The 19,043-nt window shown below is 44.1% G+C and overlaps 1 protein-coding gene across 2 annotated transcripts in view; it reads left to right on the forward strand.

Moving 5' to 3' along the window:
• The window catches only part of CTXND2 (cortexin domain containing 2), a 68,581-nt gene extending 51,205 nt beyond the window's left edge, over positions 1-17,376 (forward strand). For both annotated transcript variants that reach the window (XM_089678971.1, XM_089678970.1), the window contains exon 2: positions 13,336-17,376. In XM_089678971.1, the coding sequence (XP_089535097.1) occupies positions 13,382-13,546 (165 nt within the window). In that variant the 5' untranslated portion in view covers positions 13,336-13,381 and the 3' untranslated portion in view covers positions 13,547-17,376. The remainder of the gene's footprint in view (positions 1-13,335) is intronic.
• Positions 17,377-19,043: the final 1,667 nt, after the last annotated feature.

A 19,043-nucleotide genomic window follows, 5' to 3' on the forward strand; every position in this document is an offset into this window, starting at 1 on the left:
GCAGATATAGCAGGTAGGGATAAGCAGAAGCGTAGTCAGTAAACAAGCCAAAGATCAGTAACAAGTGGTTGCAGGTTGGGATCAACTAGAAGCGTAGTCAAGGAAGAAGCCAAAGGTCGGTAACGAGTGGTTGCAGGTTGGGATCAATCAGAAACGTAGTCAAAGAAGAAGCCAAAGTTTGGTAACAAGTGGTTGCAGGTTGGGATCAACTAGAAGCGTAGTCAAGGAAGAAGCCAAAGGTCGGTAACGAGTGGTTGCAGGTTTGGATCAACTAGAAGCGTAGTCAAGGAACAAGCCAAAGGTCGGTAACGAGTGGTTGCAGGTTGGGATCAACTAGAAATGTAGTCAAGGAAGAAGCCAAAGGTCGGTAACGAGTGGTTGCAGGTTGGGATCAACTAGAAGCGTAGTCAAGGAAGAAGCCAAAGGTCGGTAACGAGTGGTTGCAGGTTTGGATCAAGTAGAAGCGTAGTCAAGGAACAAGCCAAAGGTCGGTAACGAGTGGTAGTGAAGATCTGGATGTAGCAGGAGTGACAAGAGTGAGATATTGGCTGGAGAGAGTACAGTAATCTGGCAAACAGGAAATGCAGAGGAATGGCTAAAATAGGAAGTTCAAATGAAAGTTCAAGAGAAACAAGGTTCAACAAGCATATTTCAATGAGTTGTCCAGGGAGCTGTCCAGCATCCCAGAAGAGGCTTCACGAGACACAGCAGAGGTTGCAGACCCAGGTCCTGACACTTTTATACATTTGAAGGAATAAAACCATGTAACCACTGATAGAAACAACCCCCATGAAGATGAAGGGAGGCCTGCAGGGAACCAGAAGAGACTAACACCACCAACTCCAAGACCTACAGCTTACAAAAGTATGCATCCATAAAGAGTGTTAAATATCAATCCGCTAAGCTGTAATCCTCAACAAAAATCACCAGGGGACAATGGACATCAGTGCATTTGAAGAGTAGATACCCACATGGTCCAATAAAGGGTATCACTACTTTTGAGTTGAACCTAGTTCCACAGAGAACATGGGTGCAAAACCCAAATAGAAAACAGATTATTCTCATGGAATCCCAACACCTTCCTAGGTAGCAGTCAACACAACTACACAAAAAATGTCAACCGTTCCAACCTATACCGAGCCTTAACAGCAAGGTTCACATGGAAGGGCAATGCATATCGCAAACAAACAAAGGATTTCCCAGCAACACTTACCAGCCAGCCTGCAAAACAACCAATCTGGCCCTGTCTAACAGTTTGAGTTAAAAACAGAGGGTTTTGTTTGCACACATTTGCAAATACATGCGTAAGCCACAGTCCCGCATCAAGGGTCCTCTGTATACTGTTGAGCTAACTCTAAAATTTCCAGAGCCTCCATAGTAGGAGCACATATGTCAATGGATAGGTCAAGGGCAGGTGTGCCTGGAGGAGCCCATCCCTACTTAAAGGTACAGGGACGCATGTGACGCCCAAAATGACAGCAAAGGCATCCAGTGCGTCCCTGCATCCAAATTAACCAACTACACAAAAAATGGCAACCGTGTCAACCTATAACCAGCCTTGGCAATAAGGTGCACATAGAAGGGCAATGCACATCGCAAACAAACAAAGGATTTCCCAGCAACACTTACCAGCCAGCCTGCAAAACAACCAATTTGGCCCTGTCTTGCAGTTTGCGTTAAAAACAGAGGGTTTTGTTTGCACAAATGAAAGTGTAGCATGTAGGAGCAATTACACACTTATTGCACAATGCTTCAAATTTGAGTGAATAAGTGCTAACAATACTGTATGTAATTTTAAAAACTCAAAAACAATTCTTCCTGCAAAGCAAAGAATTAGTACTTACCTTTCCAACTGCCCATCCCATGAAACTGGTCTATTTTAACCACTTCCTATCCGGCCTATGTACATAAACGGCCGGACGGGAGCAGTGCAGGGGTGGGTGGCCGTTTATAAACGTCCTCCACGGTTTCCTGCTTGCGCGGGCTCCCTGGGAGCGTGCAGCACCGCGATCCAGTGCCCACTGTGTCCTCCGGACACAGCTGAACACCGCTCGTTGTACAGGACCTCTGTGTGAGGTCCCGATCATGTGATCACTGATTGGCCAATCAGTGATCACATGAATAGTAGTAAGCAAGATGTCACTTCTGACATCATTGCTTACTACGTGTGAAATCTGTGAATGATTACAGAGGTCACATGGTACAAGGCTATTCGCATCAGCCTTGTACCATGTGACAAGCTGTGACCAATCACAGATCACACAGTATTTCCCAATGGTAGTAAGAATGCAGCCAGAGAGGAGAAATGATTGCTTTTACAGTCTTTATGGTAGCCAGCAGCATAATTTCCCGGAAGAATGTCCAAGTGGGCTTCAGATGCCTATACTGAAGATGGAACCTTGCAGAAACAGAGGGTCCAGCAAGTAACTTTTTTCTTTTAACTTTCTTTTTTAACCTCTTCCCGTCCGGTCCATGTCAATAAATGGCCAGACGGGAGTGCTGCTGGTGCGGGTGGACGTTTTTAAACGTCCCCCCACATCCATTGCCTGTGCGCGCTCCCTGGGAGATGCGGCACCAAGATCGGTTGTTAGGTGAGGGTGGGGTAGGCATCCCTGAAGAGATGGGTTTTTAGGGTGCGCCTGAAGGTGAGGAGGGTAGGTGACAGTCTAATGGATTGGGGTAGGGAGTTCCAGAGGATGGGGGAAGTCCTGGAGAAGTCCTGCAGTCGGGCGTGGGAGGAGGAGACTAGGGAGCTGGAGAGCAGGAGGTCCTGTGAGGAGCGAAGGGCACGGGTAGGGTGGTATTTGGGCATCAAGTCGGTGAGGTAGTTTGGGACAGCGTTGTGAATGGCTTTGTATGTCAGAGTTAGTAGTTTGAATTTAATGCGTTGGGCAATCGGGAGCCAGTGAAGGGATTGGCAGAGGGGGGTGGCAGAAGTGGAGCGGTTGGTGAGGTGGAGGAGTCTAGCCGCTGAGTTCAGGATAGACTGGAGTGGGGATAGCATTTGTTTGGGTAGGCCAGTGAGAAGGGAGTTGCAGTAGTCCAGGCGTGAGATGATCAGGGAGTGTACGAGTTGCTTAGTAGTGTCTGGGGTAAGGAACGTACGTATCTTGGAGATGTTGCGAAGGTGGAGCCTGCATGACTTTGATAGTGATTGGAAATGAGGTTGGAAGGAAAGGTTTGAGTCCAGGGTGACGCCCAGGACTTTGGCGTGTGGGGTGGGATTGATGGTGGCGTTGCTAGTCGTGATGGAGAGGATGGGGGGGGGTGCGGGCTGGGGGGGCAAACTAGGAGCTTGGTTTTGGACAGGTTTAACTTGAGGAAATGGAGCAACATCCAGTCTGATATGTCGTTCAGGAGGTGGGCGATGCGGGCGGAGAGTGAGGGGGTGAGAGGTAAATTTGTGTGTCGTCGGCATAGAGGTGATAGTTGAAGCCATGGGAATGTATCAGTTTTCCAAGGGAGGAGGTGTAGATAGAGAAGAGGAGGGGTCCGAGGACAGAGCCTTGGGAGAAACCAACAGAGAGGGGGAGGTGGCAGCGTTATAGGTAAAGCTGAAGGAGCGTTGGGATAGGTAGGAGGAGAACCAGGAGAGAGCGGAGTCCCTGATGCCAAAGGAGTGCAGTTTAGTAAGGAGGAGGGGGTGGTCGACTGTGTCGAAGGCCGCGGAGAGGTCGAGGAGCAGGAGGACATAAATAATATAAATAAAAAAATAAATAAAACATAAATAATAATATAAAAAAAAAAAAAAATTAAAAAAATTTTTTTGAAAAGTTATTGTTTTGGGTTATAAACTAATTCAGGTTATTTTTTTTTTACTAAAAAGATAGATGAATACATTTTGGACAAGATTTATGAAGAAAGATTATTTAGTTGCCAAACTTTACAAGAAAAACCTCTTTTCAAAATTTTTTGGACATTTTCATTTATATAGCAAGAAAAATAAAAATCCCAGTGGTGAATAAATACCACCATATTAAGTTTTAATTTTCTCAAAAAAATGCTAAAAAATTCATATGGGTACAGTGTTGCATGACCGCGTAATTGTCATTCAAAGTGTGATAGCGCTGAAAGCTGAAAATTGGCCTGGACAGGAAGAGGGTGAAAGTCTCCGGACTTGAAGTGGTTAAAAAGAGAAGCTTGAGTGTCAGATGGTGGCATCCCCTGTTGCATTCGTGGTTTCCTCTACTGGATCCTGTATCACTGTAGGACACGGGGGCCAATGGAAGAAACCACAATATATAAAGGGGTACCAGGCATTTGACACACTTGGAAGGGTTAAATGCAGAAGATGTAGGAAATAATGTAGTATATAGTTAATCATAAATTCTTTTCATGTGGAAGTTTCCATTGTGAGTTCTTTCCTTTGAAGCTTGTGCGTTTTGTAATTGCTTGAGAACATCCCTTCTGGTCTTTTTCCAATGTGAGTGTCTTGCAGTTATCTGGCTCTATTGGATCCAGGCGGTACAGCTGTAAAAACAGAGCCTGCTTTATTTTTATTCTCAGATATAGGACCCATTTAAATAATTAAGGAGCCCTAATTGATTGGTGACTTCAGAGATGGTGCCCTTGCTTTGTTTCTAGTGACCAATGTATCATTGCACTATTCTATGGATGATCTGTACTGTATTATAGCAATGTTATGGTGGTATGTACAGGGAACCATGTGTGGAACTGTCTTGTATTTGCAGACTGTGCTTCGGAAATTATAAAAACCTTAAAAAAAAAATTACTATTTAAAAAGGAATTCCAGGTATCCATATTATATACAGTTACTTGGTCCAATGTACATTTATATATATATACAGTAATACCTCGGCTTAAGAACACCTCGGTTAAAGTAATTTTTGGTTTACAGTTGCAAGAAAAAGTATGTGAACCCCTTGGGATTACGTGGAGTTTTGCATGAATTGGGCATAAAATGTGCTTTAGATGATAGACCTTTTCTCCTCTGGAGAAGTTTTTACACACTTTTTTTTTATTTTTATTCACTGCATTTTAGAGTTTACTAGGTGGACCTCCAGGCCTCTGCTGATGTGAGCTTTGGCCATAAGGTGCTTCAAGTTGTCATCTGAGAGTATCTGGTCTATTGACCCTTGTATTCTTGTGGCCCTGTTTACCGTTGTTTGCTATATCATTGCCCACATCCCAGATCATTGCTTGGGGACATCCCATGGGCCATGACTACACATCCTGTGTCTTGTATGGTATGATTAAGATAGTGGGAATTTTGACCTACTTGCATATTCCATACCTTGGAGTGTAGGTCATAACTGTGGGGGATGAACTAATAGGATAAATAGAAGATTTGGTTATTAGCTGAAGGCAGGATAGGCTTCCCTGAAGAGATAGGATTTCAGAGATCTCCTAAAAGTGAGCAAAGTAGGTGATAGTTGGATAGATTGTGGTAGAGAGTTCCAGAGGATGGGGGAGGCTCTGGAAAAGTCCTGCAGATGAGCATGGGAGGAGGAGACAAGGGAGCTAGAGAGCAGGAGATAGTGGAAGGTGCGGAGAGGATGGTTTGGGTGATATTTAGAGACAAGATTGGTGATGTAATTTGGGGCAGAGTTATAAATGGCTTTATATGTTATTGGTAATGTTTTGAATTTTATTAGTTGGGAAATGGGAAGCCAGTGGAGGGATTGGCAGAGAGGGGTGGAGGACACTGAATGGAGGCCAGTGGAGGGATTGGCAGAGAGGGGTGGAGGACACTGAATGGAGGCCAGTGGAGGGATTGGCAGAGAGGGGTGGAGGACACTGAATGGAGGCCAGTGGAGGGATTGGCAGAGAGGGGTGGCAGACATGGAACGGTTGGTAAGGTGGATGAGTCTAGCAGCAGCATTTGTGATAGACTGAAGAGGGGATAGCCTGTGATGAGGTAGGCCAATGAGGAGGGAGTTACAATAGTCAAGGCGAGATATAACAAGGGAGTGAATAAGTTGTTTAGTGGTTTTGTTGTTAAAAATGTCCGTATCTTGGAAGATGTTACGGAGGTGGAGTCTACAATATTTGGACAGTGATTGGGTTTGGGGCTGAAACGACAGATGGGAGTCTAGGATTACACCTAGTACGTTGCCATGAGGGGAGGGACTGATGGTTGTATTATTGATCTTATTGGAGAAGTCGGGGGAGGGGGCACAGGCTGGAGGGAATATTATGAGCTCAGTTTTAGAAAGATTGAGTTTGAGGAAGTGGAGTGACATCCATGCTGATATGTCACTTAGTAGGTTAGTAATGCGAGAGGAGACTGAAGGGGTGAGTTGAGGGTTAGAAATATAGATTTGTGTGTCATCAGCATAGAGATGGTACTTAAAGCTATGGCAGTTTATCAAGTGACCAAGGGAGGAGATGTAGATGGAGAAGAGAAGGGGCGCAAGGACAGAACCTTGAGGGACCCCTATAAAAAGAGGAAGTAGAAAGAAGGAGACAGCGTTATAAGGAATGCTGAAGGAGCGCTGCCATAGGTAGGAAGAGAACCAGGAGAGAGCAGAGTCTTGGAGGCCAAGAGAGTGGAGTTTTTTGAGGAGCAGGCGATGGTCAACCATATCAAAAGCCGCAGAGAGATCAATTAGTAAGAGTTCGGAGTAGTGACCATTGGTTTTAGCAGTTCGTAAATCATTAGCGAGTTTTAGTAGGGCAGTTTCAGTGAGCGAAAGCCAGAAACTGTCAGGTAGTTTAACTCTCCAGCATCTATCATTTTAGGATGGACTGATCCTTTCCATATTTCTCATGAGTGCACATGTGAAACAAAACTATTGCAAAAAAGAGTGCAATAGAATGAATCCTAGGCCTATATACTCCTGGCTTTATGTCAATGTACCCTATTGCCATTGCTTGTAGTGGGGAATTTAGTCTAAAAGTCCTAAAAAAAAATGTGCCCCGCCTGATAGCCTCTTCTGCAAGCATGATAAAGCTCTTCTGATAGCATGATAAATCTACCATGGTTAGTGTCTGCTGGTTGTACTCCATAATTATTTAATGTCTATTGGAAACCGTTTCCAGACCTCCTGAATTTTGCTCCTAGCCCATCTTATGTATTGTAACCTGAGCTTGACCTGGCCTTTGATTTTGTCCCTTTTTGTATATTGCATAGCTGACCTTTGTAGTCTTGCATCAATAACCCAAAGCTGTTTGCCAAAGGAACCTTGAAGAACATGACTTTTCATTAAGCCTTGCATATAAAGCAGTCTTCATGTCTCGAAAACCTAGGACCCTAAGGCTAAATACAAATTGTTTAATCAAGAACCTATTCCTTTTACTGGTTTTCTTACAATACCTATGCGTCGGTCACTTGTTTAGATTACTTCTCAGACACAACTGCTGCTGAGAGATGCATAGTCAATAACCTGCAATTAGTAGCTACATAGAACGGCAAAGGCTGTGCTTTCGTACCAAAACCCTCTAGAGTCATTCCCGAATCTCGTAGGAGTGCAGCAAGGACATCTTCTAATGGGATTGAGCGGTTCTGAACCATGAAGGTCTTTAGAAGATCAGATCTCCAGTTCTGTGCCAGTAAAGGTTATTAATCTGACTTCTGTCTTCTTTATCTTGGTAAGAGTTGCCTAGTGATGTATATACACAGGGACATGAATCCTATAACATGAAACCTTCGCATCACAGCTGGGAAGTTCCAGAACAAGCTGAGCATGCAGCACTTCACAGCACGAGGTCTCGAAAAACAACATCTCATTCATCTTCCCTAACACAAGATCTCAATATATCTTAATATTGGACAGATAAGTTATTCTGGGGATCTTGGTGCATAAATATAGTCATTGGGTATATGGTCTGGCTGCGCTATAATTTATTCAGGCAGCAATATCCTTTGGCAAGTAATGTTAGAAATTATTAATGTATAGTCAGTTCAATGTCCTCTACATGGACCTCTATCCAAATGCTATTAAATTAGTGTAATGCTGTGTAATTATTTTAGTATTAAAGTTAAAAAGCTCTCATTAAAGGGTTTATAGTTAAGGGTGGACTCCAATTATGATCTTAATTGCATAGTTATATTGGCCCAGCTTGGCAAAGTATAAGTGTGGATATCTCATATCTGAAGGCTCACTGGAGAAGCTGACAATCACTGTCGTAGTTGGTGCTTCGCCGCTCTGTTTCTTGTGCCAAATGGCTACCCTACTGCATACTGACCAAGGGGGTGCTTGCTCGCCACTACTACCATTCCAAGAATATCTTGTATTTTTTTAATGAATACAAGGTATTCTCTGATTGGACAAGATAGAGAGGAGTGGTGGTTATGACAACAGCTTGGACCAAGCTGTCTCATACTTGTGGAGGTTGACAATCGCTGTAGTAGTCGGCCACTTCTGGGTCATGTCCCCACCTGTTGGGAAACTAATACAGCTAATGCTCATTCTTGTGCAGCTAATGCTTGTACACATGTGCCAGCATACAGACAAACTCGGGCCAGTAACTAGCATGCACAGAAACGGCACAATCAGTGCACACATCCATGTGCATTTGCGCATGCCCAATCAGGGGAATGGTGCCAAGCTGCCTATTTAAAGGATGCCCTGATATGTGCTAACCGCTTGTGGAGATCGGGACTTTGTCCCCCACTCCTCTCTATCAGGTGCACTCTTCCCTGATTCCAATCAGGGAATGCCTTGTATTCTTTGAAAACAATACACAACATTCTGTAAATGGTGGCAATGCTGAGCAAGTGACCTTTTGAGGGGAAGCAGCTCAACACAGGACCTGGAAGATTGTGGTGATCACTGTAGTAGAGCCAGTTCCTACAGTGATGACCAAGTTTCACAGCGATCCCTCATGTATAAAATATTCGTCCCTAAATGTATCAATACAATAAAGACCAGGGATATGCAGACTTAATGAGGTGGAAATTTGCCTGAACAACATGAGAGAAGTCAAAGATCACTGGGGACAGTAGTGTCCAGTGTCGCCTCCTCACAGCTGATTTAAATTGCCATACCACCATGCAGGGGTGGACTGACAACTCATGGGGCCCCCGGGCAATAGGGGATCATGGGGCATGGTCCCTCAAAAGGTTTTGTCTGACCTTTGCCCTGCTTTTTGTAACCAGTTGAACAATAAAGATTTTGGACTCCTAAGGATTTTTCTTTTGGCGCCCTCCTTGACCTATTACACTTGGACATCTCAACTCAGGTGAATGTTCCCCATCTTTGTAGTGAGCTGCCCAATAGACATGTGCATTTTGTTCCGTAACTAATCAAAATGTGATTTTTGGAGATTCGGATGTATACGAATCTCCCAATGAACATAGTAATCGGGGCGGACTGACAACTCATGGGGCCCCCAGGCAATAGGGGATCATGGGGCCCGTGTGTCCTTGCCCAAACTCAAAAAAGCCTATGAAAAAGGTACCACGGGCATCTCATTGGGGCCACCTACTGACCCCAGGCCCTCGGGCAGTGCCCGAGTTTCCAAATGATCAGTCCGCCCCTGCCACCATGTCGTAATCGCATGCATTGTATAGCAATCATGGGTTTAAATCAGGTGAGGAGGCAACGTATCGCCTCCTCACAACTTGTCATACACACTCGGATCGCTTTCCAGAGGTGCAGCCCTTAGTTGCATTCAGCAGTGGCCCCCTTATGGCTCGTTCACATGTAAAGTTGGGGGGGGGGGGGGGGTTGGTAAAACCCTGCAGTTTAATCATGGTTTTTCTGCCCTCAATCCCTACTCTTTTTAGCTGCTGAGGCAGCAGCCAAAGATATACACATGCCGCAGCTGGACTAAAACCCCCCCTGTTGCTTTTGGTCGGTGCTACCTCCTGCCAGCCATGACCCATTCAAGTAAATGGGGCCACTCTGCAAGCGCCCTGCAACTGCATACTTCTGTGGGGTCCAAGAGGTTAAAGCAGGTGGTAAGAAAGCAATACAACACTGCCTGCTTTAACTTTCCTGTACTGCACAAGGTTGTAGGGCACCTGCAGAGCGGGTTCATTCACTTGAATGGGTCATACTTGGCAGGCGCTACACCCACCAGGGCATATAACTCTTGCTGTGGCTGCGACACATGTACACCCCTGGCCACTACAGCTAAAGGGGGTGTGGTTAGGGTGGCAAAAACACATCTTAACTACGGTATTTTACCACTCCCAAAGCTGCAAATGTAAATGAACCCTTACTGTTCTGAGCCCCCCATATGGCGGCTTTCACACTGCGGTTTATCTGCACCGTGGGTACAGAGCAGTGCATCTGCGACTTTCCTGGGTTAGCTACACTTTGCCATAGAATTCTATTATATATTATATACTTGTTAGACCAGGTATTCTCAACTACGGTTCAATGGAACCCTAGAGTTTCTCCGGAGGTTGATAGGGGTTCCGCTTGCTGTGGCTGATTGACCTCCCAACTGATGGTGCCTCCTTGGTTTCAGGTCAAACAGCACTTGGGAGAACCAGTGGTATGACACCGATGAACATTTAGCTGCCTGTAGCATTATGACCACCTCTGTAAGAATTTAGTTCTTCCTACTGACCACCAATGTAAGTGGTGTTCCTCCCATTGATTCCTGATGAGCTCATTTTTGCAAGGGTTCCCCAAGACCTGATTTTTAACTCCTTCTCCATATAACTGGGGGTGAAGCAGGGGTGCATCCTTTGCTTAAATACTGTGCTGAAAGGTGTCCCTCTTAGTCATCTCATAAATGTAGGAGGTATGTGCTTGAGTCTTGATGGGACCATGCTGAGAATACGTCTAAACATTGACAGACTGACAGAGGTCAACACCGCATTAGTGAGATACCTCTACGTACAATGACACTCTAATGAAAGTGAAGTGTACACATAGCATGGACCTCAGCAATGTACCATGGCAGGACGTCACTCAAATGTATGGTCACTGTTTACAAGATAAATATTGTCCCATCCAGAATAGATCTGGGCATTCATCAGCATGAGGGACAGTCAGTCATCGTAGGACAGCTGTCGGTTGGGAGGATTTTTTAGAACTGAAGACTTTATTAGCATTGAATGTCACCATAAATAAATGCTTTGTCTGGGAGTTTCAACAAGTGTTCTTTGCGGTATATTCCAAATTTTGGACTGATAACACTCCAAATAAACCTCCCATGCTGTGCTACATACGATTATGATGTAATCACTGCTTGTTATAAGCTTGCATAACCATTGTTCATCATCTGGTCTAGTCCATGTGCTATAGCAGTCAATCCCCATTCCCCACCAAGCAGATGATGAGTTCACTGGTGGCTCAGATTTAAAGAAATGCATAGAGTTCTGTTTTTTAAGACTTTGGTTGCACGAATGCAGGGGCGGACTGACCATTTGGAAACCAGGGCCCGGGGTCAGTAGGGGGCCCCAAGAGATGCCCCTGGTACCTTTTTCATAGGCTTTTTTGAGTTTGGGCAAGGACAAAGGGGCCCCATGATCCCCTATTGCCCGGGGGCCCCATGAGTTGTCAGTCCGCCCCTGCACGAATGTCAGAAATAATAATGCATGCTGCATGAAATGTAAATGTAATGGAATTTTTTTCTAATAATATTAAATATGAATATTTCATATACATTTTTTTCCAGCTCTTTCCTTTAGTGTTAGTGTAATGACTGTACAAAACGGAATATTCTTTATTGCGGGGGCAAAGGACATTTTGGGGTCTCCAACCCTGATAAAAGGGGTTGCATGGTCCCTCAAAAGGTTTTTTCTGACCTTTGCCCTGCTTTTTGTAACCAGTTGAACAATAAAGACTTTGGACTCCTAAGGATTTTTCATTTGGCGCCCTCCTTGACCTATTACACTTGGACATCTCAACTCAGGTGAATGTTCCCCATCTTTTTAGTGAGCTGCCCAATAGACATGTGCATTTCGTTCCGTAACTAATCAATTTTTGGCTGAAAATTAGATTTTTGGAGATTCGGATGTATACGAATCTCCGAATGAACATAGTAATCAGGGGCGGACTGACAACTCATGGGGCCCCCGAACAATAGGGGATCATGGGGCCCCTGTGTCCTTGCCAAAACTCAAAAAAGCCTATGAAAAAGGTACCAGGGGCATCTCATGGGGCCCCCTACTGACCTCGGGCAGTGCCCGAGTTTCCAAATGGTCAGTCCGCCCCTGATAGTAATGAATGTCAACGAATAAAAAAAAAAGTTATAACAAAATTAACAAATGCGTTTGATTTATTCAGATGACGTCACATGATTCAGTGGTAGTTCGGGCCCAGAGGAAGTTAATTACATTTTTCTAATTCGCTCGATAATTCAGATTCAGAGAATGAATGGATCCAAATTTCCTTCCATTCGTTCATTCGGATGCACATTACACCAGTCCAGTCAGCTCATGCCATTTCTCTTGGTAGATCTAAAATATAGAATCCTTCCAAAAAGTTTTGATATGTGAATAACAAAACCACCCAAAATAGCGAAACTGAGAACTTATATAAAACAATCTTCTAGCATAATTTTTCGAATCCACCCAGACTAACGAATACACAAAACGAGTGCCGAAAACACAAAATAAATTTCGAAAACGAATTGGTTCAACATAATGAAACTAAATTCTTCAATGAAAGAATGAATTTGAAACAAAAGCGTGCATGTATCTACTGCCCAATACAGGACAGTTGGGTTCAAGTAATGACTTTGTCCACAAATCCAGCACCCCACTACCTTTTGAGCTGTCCAACCCTGACATGTATTAGGGCTGAGTGAATAAACTGGCATCCCTACAAACAAAAGGTAGGACCATTGCATGGATGTTCATGTATGTATCAATACGTATCCCAGTTTCACATTTTTGTTATATTAGTAATTATGATCAATGCAGGCATTACTCTAAAGTTGTGAAATACCTGGAAGCAGGGGCGGACTGACAACTCATGGGGCCCCCGGGCAATAGGGGATCATGGGGCCCCTGTGTCCTTGCCCAAACTCAAAAAAGCCTATGAAAAAGGTACCAGGGGCATCTCATGGGGCCCCCTACTGACCGAGTTTCCAAATGGTCAGTCCGCCCCTGCCTGCCTGGAAGGTCAGTAGGGGGCCCCATGAGATGCCCCTGGTACCTTTTTCATAGGCTTTTTTGAGTTTGGGCAAGGGCACAGGGGCCCCATGATCCCCTGTTGCCCGGGGGCCCCATGAGTTGTCAGTCCGCCCCTGTTTACTAATTAAGATTTTTGTGGTTTATGCTTTGCCTGTCTCATCGATCCAAACCTGTTGCTGAAAGGAAAGACACAAGGGTCATCTAACAACATTCTCCCAGAGCTCTTACAGGTGGAGGCAAGGCATTATATGCACCCGCTGGAATGCCATTTGGAAATTGCTCTAGATGTTTGTATTTTCTTTTCAATGTCTCTCATGATCTTCTGTTTCTTTTAGGTCTTTGCCCATTGACACAGATGACGAAAAGAGAAAGAACCTCAAGATGGATGACCCCACCTTACTGCCCCTTGTGGATGTGGATAAAGGATTTGCTATTGCATTGTTCCTGCTCCTTTGTGTGTTCCTCGCCATGATGATCGTACGCTGTGCTCGCCTTATCATGGATCCCTATAAAGACATCCCGAATTCCATGTGGGAAGACCAGTAGAGGATAGATCTTGGTGGGAGGTTAATGACTTTGACATTTGGCCTTCTAATCGCCAGGAAAATGAGGGGTCCTGTATATATCTTGTAACGTGGTTCCTGTCAGGCAGGACTTTGAAAGTTACTATTAAATCACTGCCTTCACCAGGGAGGATCAGCAATGGATCTGAGAGTGAAACCTGCCACTTCAGCACTCACTTGACAAGCCATTACTTTCTCTAATTTCATTAGCTAAATGAGCTGGTTTTTCAATGCTCATTCACGTCTGCGCTCATCAATCTGGAAGAAAATCACAGTTTTTGTCAGGCTGTTAATTTAGTGCTCAAGGCCAGTGCATGGGCTGCTGCTCTCAGTAAGAGAAACCAATGCAGTTCTTAGGTGGAAATGATTTAACTCATTCCAATAGTGGTTAGGACTTAAAAAAAACAAAACAAAAGGAATATAATAATGGCATTACTATGCACCATGAGCTGGGCATATATTTAGAACTGAACTGTTAAGGGGCAGCATGATATTTAAAGTGCACTTGTGATTTAATAGTAAACAAATTGCTATGAAGGAGGCTAGAGAGGTAGACAGTACTTAGTTCGTCCAACAAAGGTTTTTATGTATTTTAGAAGTGTCACGATTAAGACCCATTTTATTTATTTAAACCATGGTAGTGCTATTAGGTTAGATCAGGGGTCTCCAAACTTTTCAAACAAAGGCCCAGTTTACTGTCCTTCAGATTTTAGGGAGGGGCAGTTTTGGCCAGTGGGGTAGAAAATATCCCGGGTCCAGCATCAGTGAGAATAAACAACCGAAGGGTTGGTGGTCAGTAGGAGGAGTAATGCCCATCATTGGTATCAGTGGTAAAAATAGTGCCCCATTGTTTGTGTCAGTGGAGGAATAGTTCCCCATCATTGATATTAGTTGGAGGCATAGTGGCCCATTATTGATATCAGTGGGAGGAATAGTGCCCGATCATTGATATTAGTGACAGGAATAATTCACCATCATTCGTGTCAGTGGCACGAATTATGCCTCACTGTTGGTACCAGTGGGAGGAATAGTGCCTCATATCACTGGAAGGAAGTGCTCCAAGGGCCACATAAAGGCTAGCAAAGGGCCACATATGGCCCTCCGGCCACAGTTTGAAGACCACTGGGTTAGACCATTGGAGAGACATAATACCAGATAATTGTTATTACATTCAAGAACAGCCATTCTCAGTCAGGTTTCTGTTGAACCTTAGGGTTCCTCCAGAGGTCGTTGGATGTTCCTTGAGTTATGGCTGATTGACCTCCCATTTGATGGTGCCTCCATAGATCAAAGGTCAGTGCCTCTTGGCAGAGCCTACTAGATGATGCCAGTGATCTTGTTAGCTGCATGTAAAGGTGGCATTCTGCCCACCACTGTAAGGAGGTCAATCTTCCCACTAGCCACCAATTTTTTTGGGGTAATTTTTCCCACTGACCACCAATGATTTGGTTTTTGGAAGGGTTCCCTGAGACCTAAAAATTATTTCAAAGGTTCCTCTGGGGTTAAGAGGCTGAGAAAGGCTGTTCTAGGATGTTGGTGCTAAAGAGAGTAAGCGGAAAAAAAAGTATAAGAGTTATCTTTTACACTTTTTTTCTTAGAACAATTCCAGGACACCCAAGGCTGCTTTCACATGGCAAGTCCCATAAGGTCCCCTGTCAGTTTTTCAGGTGAACCAGATTGGTAGGGTCCATTCACCCCTATGGACAGACGGGTGAAAATAAACATGTTTGTTTACACCTGCTTACCTCTGGGTGCGATCCAGCCCACTATTAAAGAAAAAATGGAAGGGGATCCATTCACTTTCATTTAGGCAGATCAGATCAGAAGGTAGTTGGGTGTAAATAGACAGTGGAGTCCATGTACTCCCGTCCACCAACACAACGAAGTGGGCTTTGTATGTGTTCACTTTGGAAAAACTGAGCGGACAAGGATGTGTCATCTGCCCACTCTGTTCCGATCTGCAGGGGATCAGTGAGCGGAGCCAATGCTGAGTCCGCCCGTCTGATAGGGGCCTAACGCTCTTACAACCTAACTTCTTGGAGCTGCCATGGTAATATGTACGAGAGTGGGACTTAATTGTAAATTGAATGGTGATAATACCACATTTCTAGAACCTATAAAACCTTTATAACGGAAAAACCAGAGGGCATTGCCTACCTTCCCTAACCTCTTTCTTTTCAACATATTGTTTGAGGCAAACTAATAAGTGCACTTTAAGAAATACTTTTATATTCTTTTGATTTACCTTTTTATATTATCTTTTTAGATTTTTAAGGTGGGTAGAAACATAATTTCCATTATAGGTTTGTCATTTTCTTTAACATTGTTTCTGACCAAAGATGAACGCTCTAGGACAGCTGATTAGACAAAGACAATAAAAAGCAGTCAGAGATTAAAAACACACTCTCATAGGTGTGTTTTCTCATATTTAATTGCCCTTTTAGGCTGGGTGATACATACAAGAATACATAGGAAGCGATACCCCAATGCTGCTCTTGGGGGAACAATAGGTTCACTTCCAGGTACCTATAGACATGGCATTTCAATAATTGGATCTGGTTGAATTTGGTCAGATTGGCTTCAGTCTCATGTCAATGGGCACCACCAGACCCCTCTTGTCAACTCATCTCAGGGAGGAAATTGAACAGCCTATCCACTTGTCACCACCCTACCCCATAGAAAAGTTGTCTATATGCTCCTCCTTTATGTACCCTTGGCTGAGGATACATGTTTAAACGCTAAAGGACATCCTTGGGATGAACCATGACATCTCCTACACATGGTCTGGCTACAGCTCTGGTTGAATTCGGTCAGATTGGCTTCAGCCTTATGCCAATGGGCACCACCAGACCCCTCTGGTCAACTCATCTCAGGGAGGAAATTGAACAGTTTATCCACGTGTCCCCACCCTTCCCCAAAGATAATTTGTCTAGCTGCTCCTCCTTTATGTATCCTTGGCTGAGGATACATGTTTAAAGCTAAAGGACATCCTTGGGATGAGTCATGACATCTTCTTCACATGGCTTGTCTACAGCTAGAAATATGTACTTGAATTTGTTGCTCTGCTAGTGAAAATTGCCAAGTTCATAGATGGCTTTCCACTGTCAACCAAGGCTTGTCCACCATGTTCTACAGGCATTTGTCAAAAAGTTGTCCCGTTATTGGATACATCAATTGGAACATAATCAGGACTGCTAGAGAACTTACCATCAACTTTTGGTTTCAGTTAGCTATTTATGTAACTCCTGTAATTTATTCTTTTTAAATGTTCTCTATCCACAATCTGGAAGCCAGTATTCTATACTCTGAGGGTTCTGAAAGCAGAAGAAAAAACCCGCAACGATATTTCAGTCCATGAACATCGTACAGTAATATTTTCAGACACCGTGAAGAGCTCACATCAATAAGAACTCCCCTGACACAGCAGTGCTAGAAGGAAACCCTAACACAGCAAACCTTCATTCCATAGCACAACATTAGTATAGCACAACAACGTGGTAGCAAATCACGGCCAATCAGAAATGGGTTTAAGTGAGGGTTAACATTTACACTTTCAGGAAACACTATACGTTTGTACTTTTCCTGCAACTTATTGCAAAATGCCAATATAATGGGATGTCCTTACTGAAGCCTTTGGTTCGAAGGTAGATATTGTCCCCGTGCTCTTTTTGCATTCATCTTTTCCTGAAGTGTATGTAAATCCTAACTGAACCTTTTATTTGTTTCCTTTTGGTCTTTTAAGTTTACAATTGAAAGCATTTTGTTATATCTGTTCAATAAGCACAAATAAATACCTGTTGATGCTTCCGGAAATCCAGAGCTGCCTGTGCTATCTCAAGGAGTCTACTCAGATCACCTAGCTTCTCTCTGAGCTACAGAACACCTCCCCTAATGTTATGGCGATGAGGAGAGGTGAAGGTGTTCTGTACTTCAGAGTTGAGCAAGGCTGACAACATTCCTTGTAATTTTAGTATAACAAAGCACTGTGTTGTCAGCCCACAGCAGGAAATTAGGAGCTAGGAGCTTTCTGCTAGGTACTTTCTCTTTACAGGCCAATGCATAGGGAAATGTGCCTGTGTGCCTATGGGCTATGTTTAATTTCACCCTCATTTCAGTCCTCATGCACACGGGACGTTTTTACAACGGCTGTTTTTGGCTTTTGACGTTTTTTTCTACAGCCAGTAAACTCCCCAGCATGTTATCCTATATGTCCATGCACACACAGACTTAACCAACGTTTTTTGTCAGGAGCAGAACTAGTAGGTTTCTAGAGAAGTTTTTTTAGCTGGAAAAACGCGGTAAAACGCAGCACGTTTTTTTTTTTTCATCCCAAAATTTTGGATTTTTTTGGTTTGACTAAAAAATGCCACTAAACAATAATACAAGAATGCTAAAAAAAAAGGTTAAAAACTCACGTTTCTAACGTGACTTTACACAGCTAACGCCACCGTTATTCAAGCGCCCCGTGTGCATGGAGCCCGATATATACTTTAAAGCCCAATGAACGCCCCTGTAAAATGCTCCATTCTGATTAGCGAGCTATAGCTCTGCCTTATAGGGGGCATGTTGGATCTCTGCAGAGAGGCCTCTGCTTCCACACAAGATCAATGGTTCTCTTGTGTAGTTTAACCTCTTCGCGCCGGCCGCACGCAAATGTGCAATCTTCCGTCATCTGGGCCTTGACGCGGAGAGGCTGCACATTTGCGTGCAATCAAGAAAAACGTGTGCTGAGAGCGCTCCCTACGCATTCCTAGCACACATGTCCGGTACTCACAGAATGGTCCCGATCTCCTCTTTCGATCGGGACCTTTCCAGATCCTGTGACAGCGAATCACGGCGATCATATGACCCTAAAACCTTGCCCCTCCTCCTGACTTCTGAAACCCTTAAAGGGCCGGGAGGTGCTGGCGTCAAGGGGTTAAAGCAGTGTTTCTCAACCTTTTTTCAGTGAAGGCCCCCTTTAAAATAATGGACAGTCCTGAGGCACCCCATTCTAAAATGTGAAAAAAACTATTCCAATAGTTTTATATAACGGCAGAAACATTCACACAAGTAGGACACCCAACATTAGAGGTGATTTATTCTTGGTACTGGTACTGACTAGTATTCAAATGTTTCTCCTCTCCCTCAGTTTTTCTACATCACTGAGCTAATGTGACCAGCACTGATGGAAAGGGGCGGGGGAGGGTCAAACTAGGATGCTGTGCAGGCAGCTGACATTCTCCTTATCAACTGATGATGTCATTGGTTGTCAGGACGCCGGCGGCTAAAAGGTCACAATGGCGCACAATGAAAACCTGTGGCTTTGTTTAACTAAAAGGCAGACTTGTTCCACCCGCTGGCTTGTATACATTTTTTGGGGCAATTTTTAGCCATTTTTCCAAGGCACCACTGAAGAGACCTCAAGGCACCCCAGGGTGCCTGGGCACCCTGGTTGAGAAAGGCTGGTTTAAAGGCAGAGGACAGGCTGTTGGCTTCTA

Source organism: Staurois parvus, unplaced genomic scaffold (assembly GCF_062004578.1).
Source record: "Staurois parvus isolate SC_StPar_1 unplaced genomic scaffold, SC_StPar_1.0 ptg000213l, whole genome shotgun sequence".
Taxonomy (NCBI): Eukaryota; Metazoa; Chordata; class Amphibia; order Anura; family Ranidae; genus Staurois; species Staurois parvus.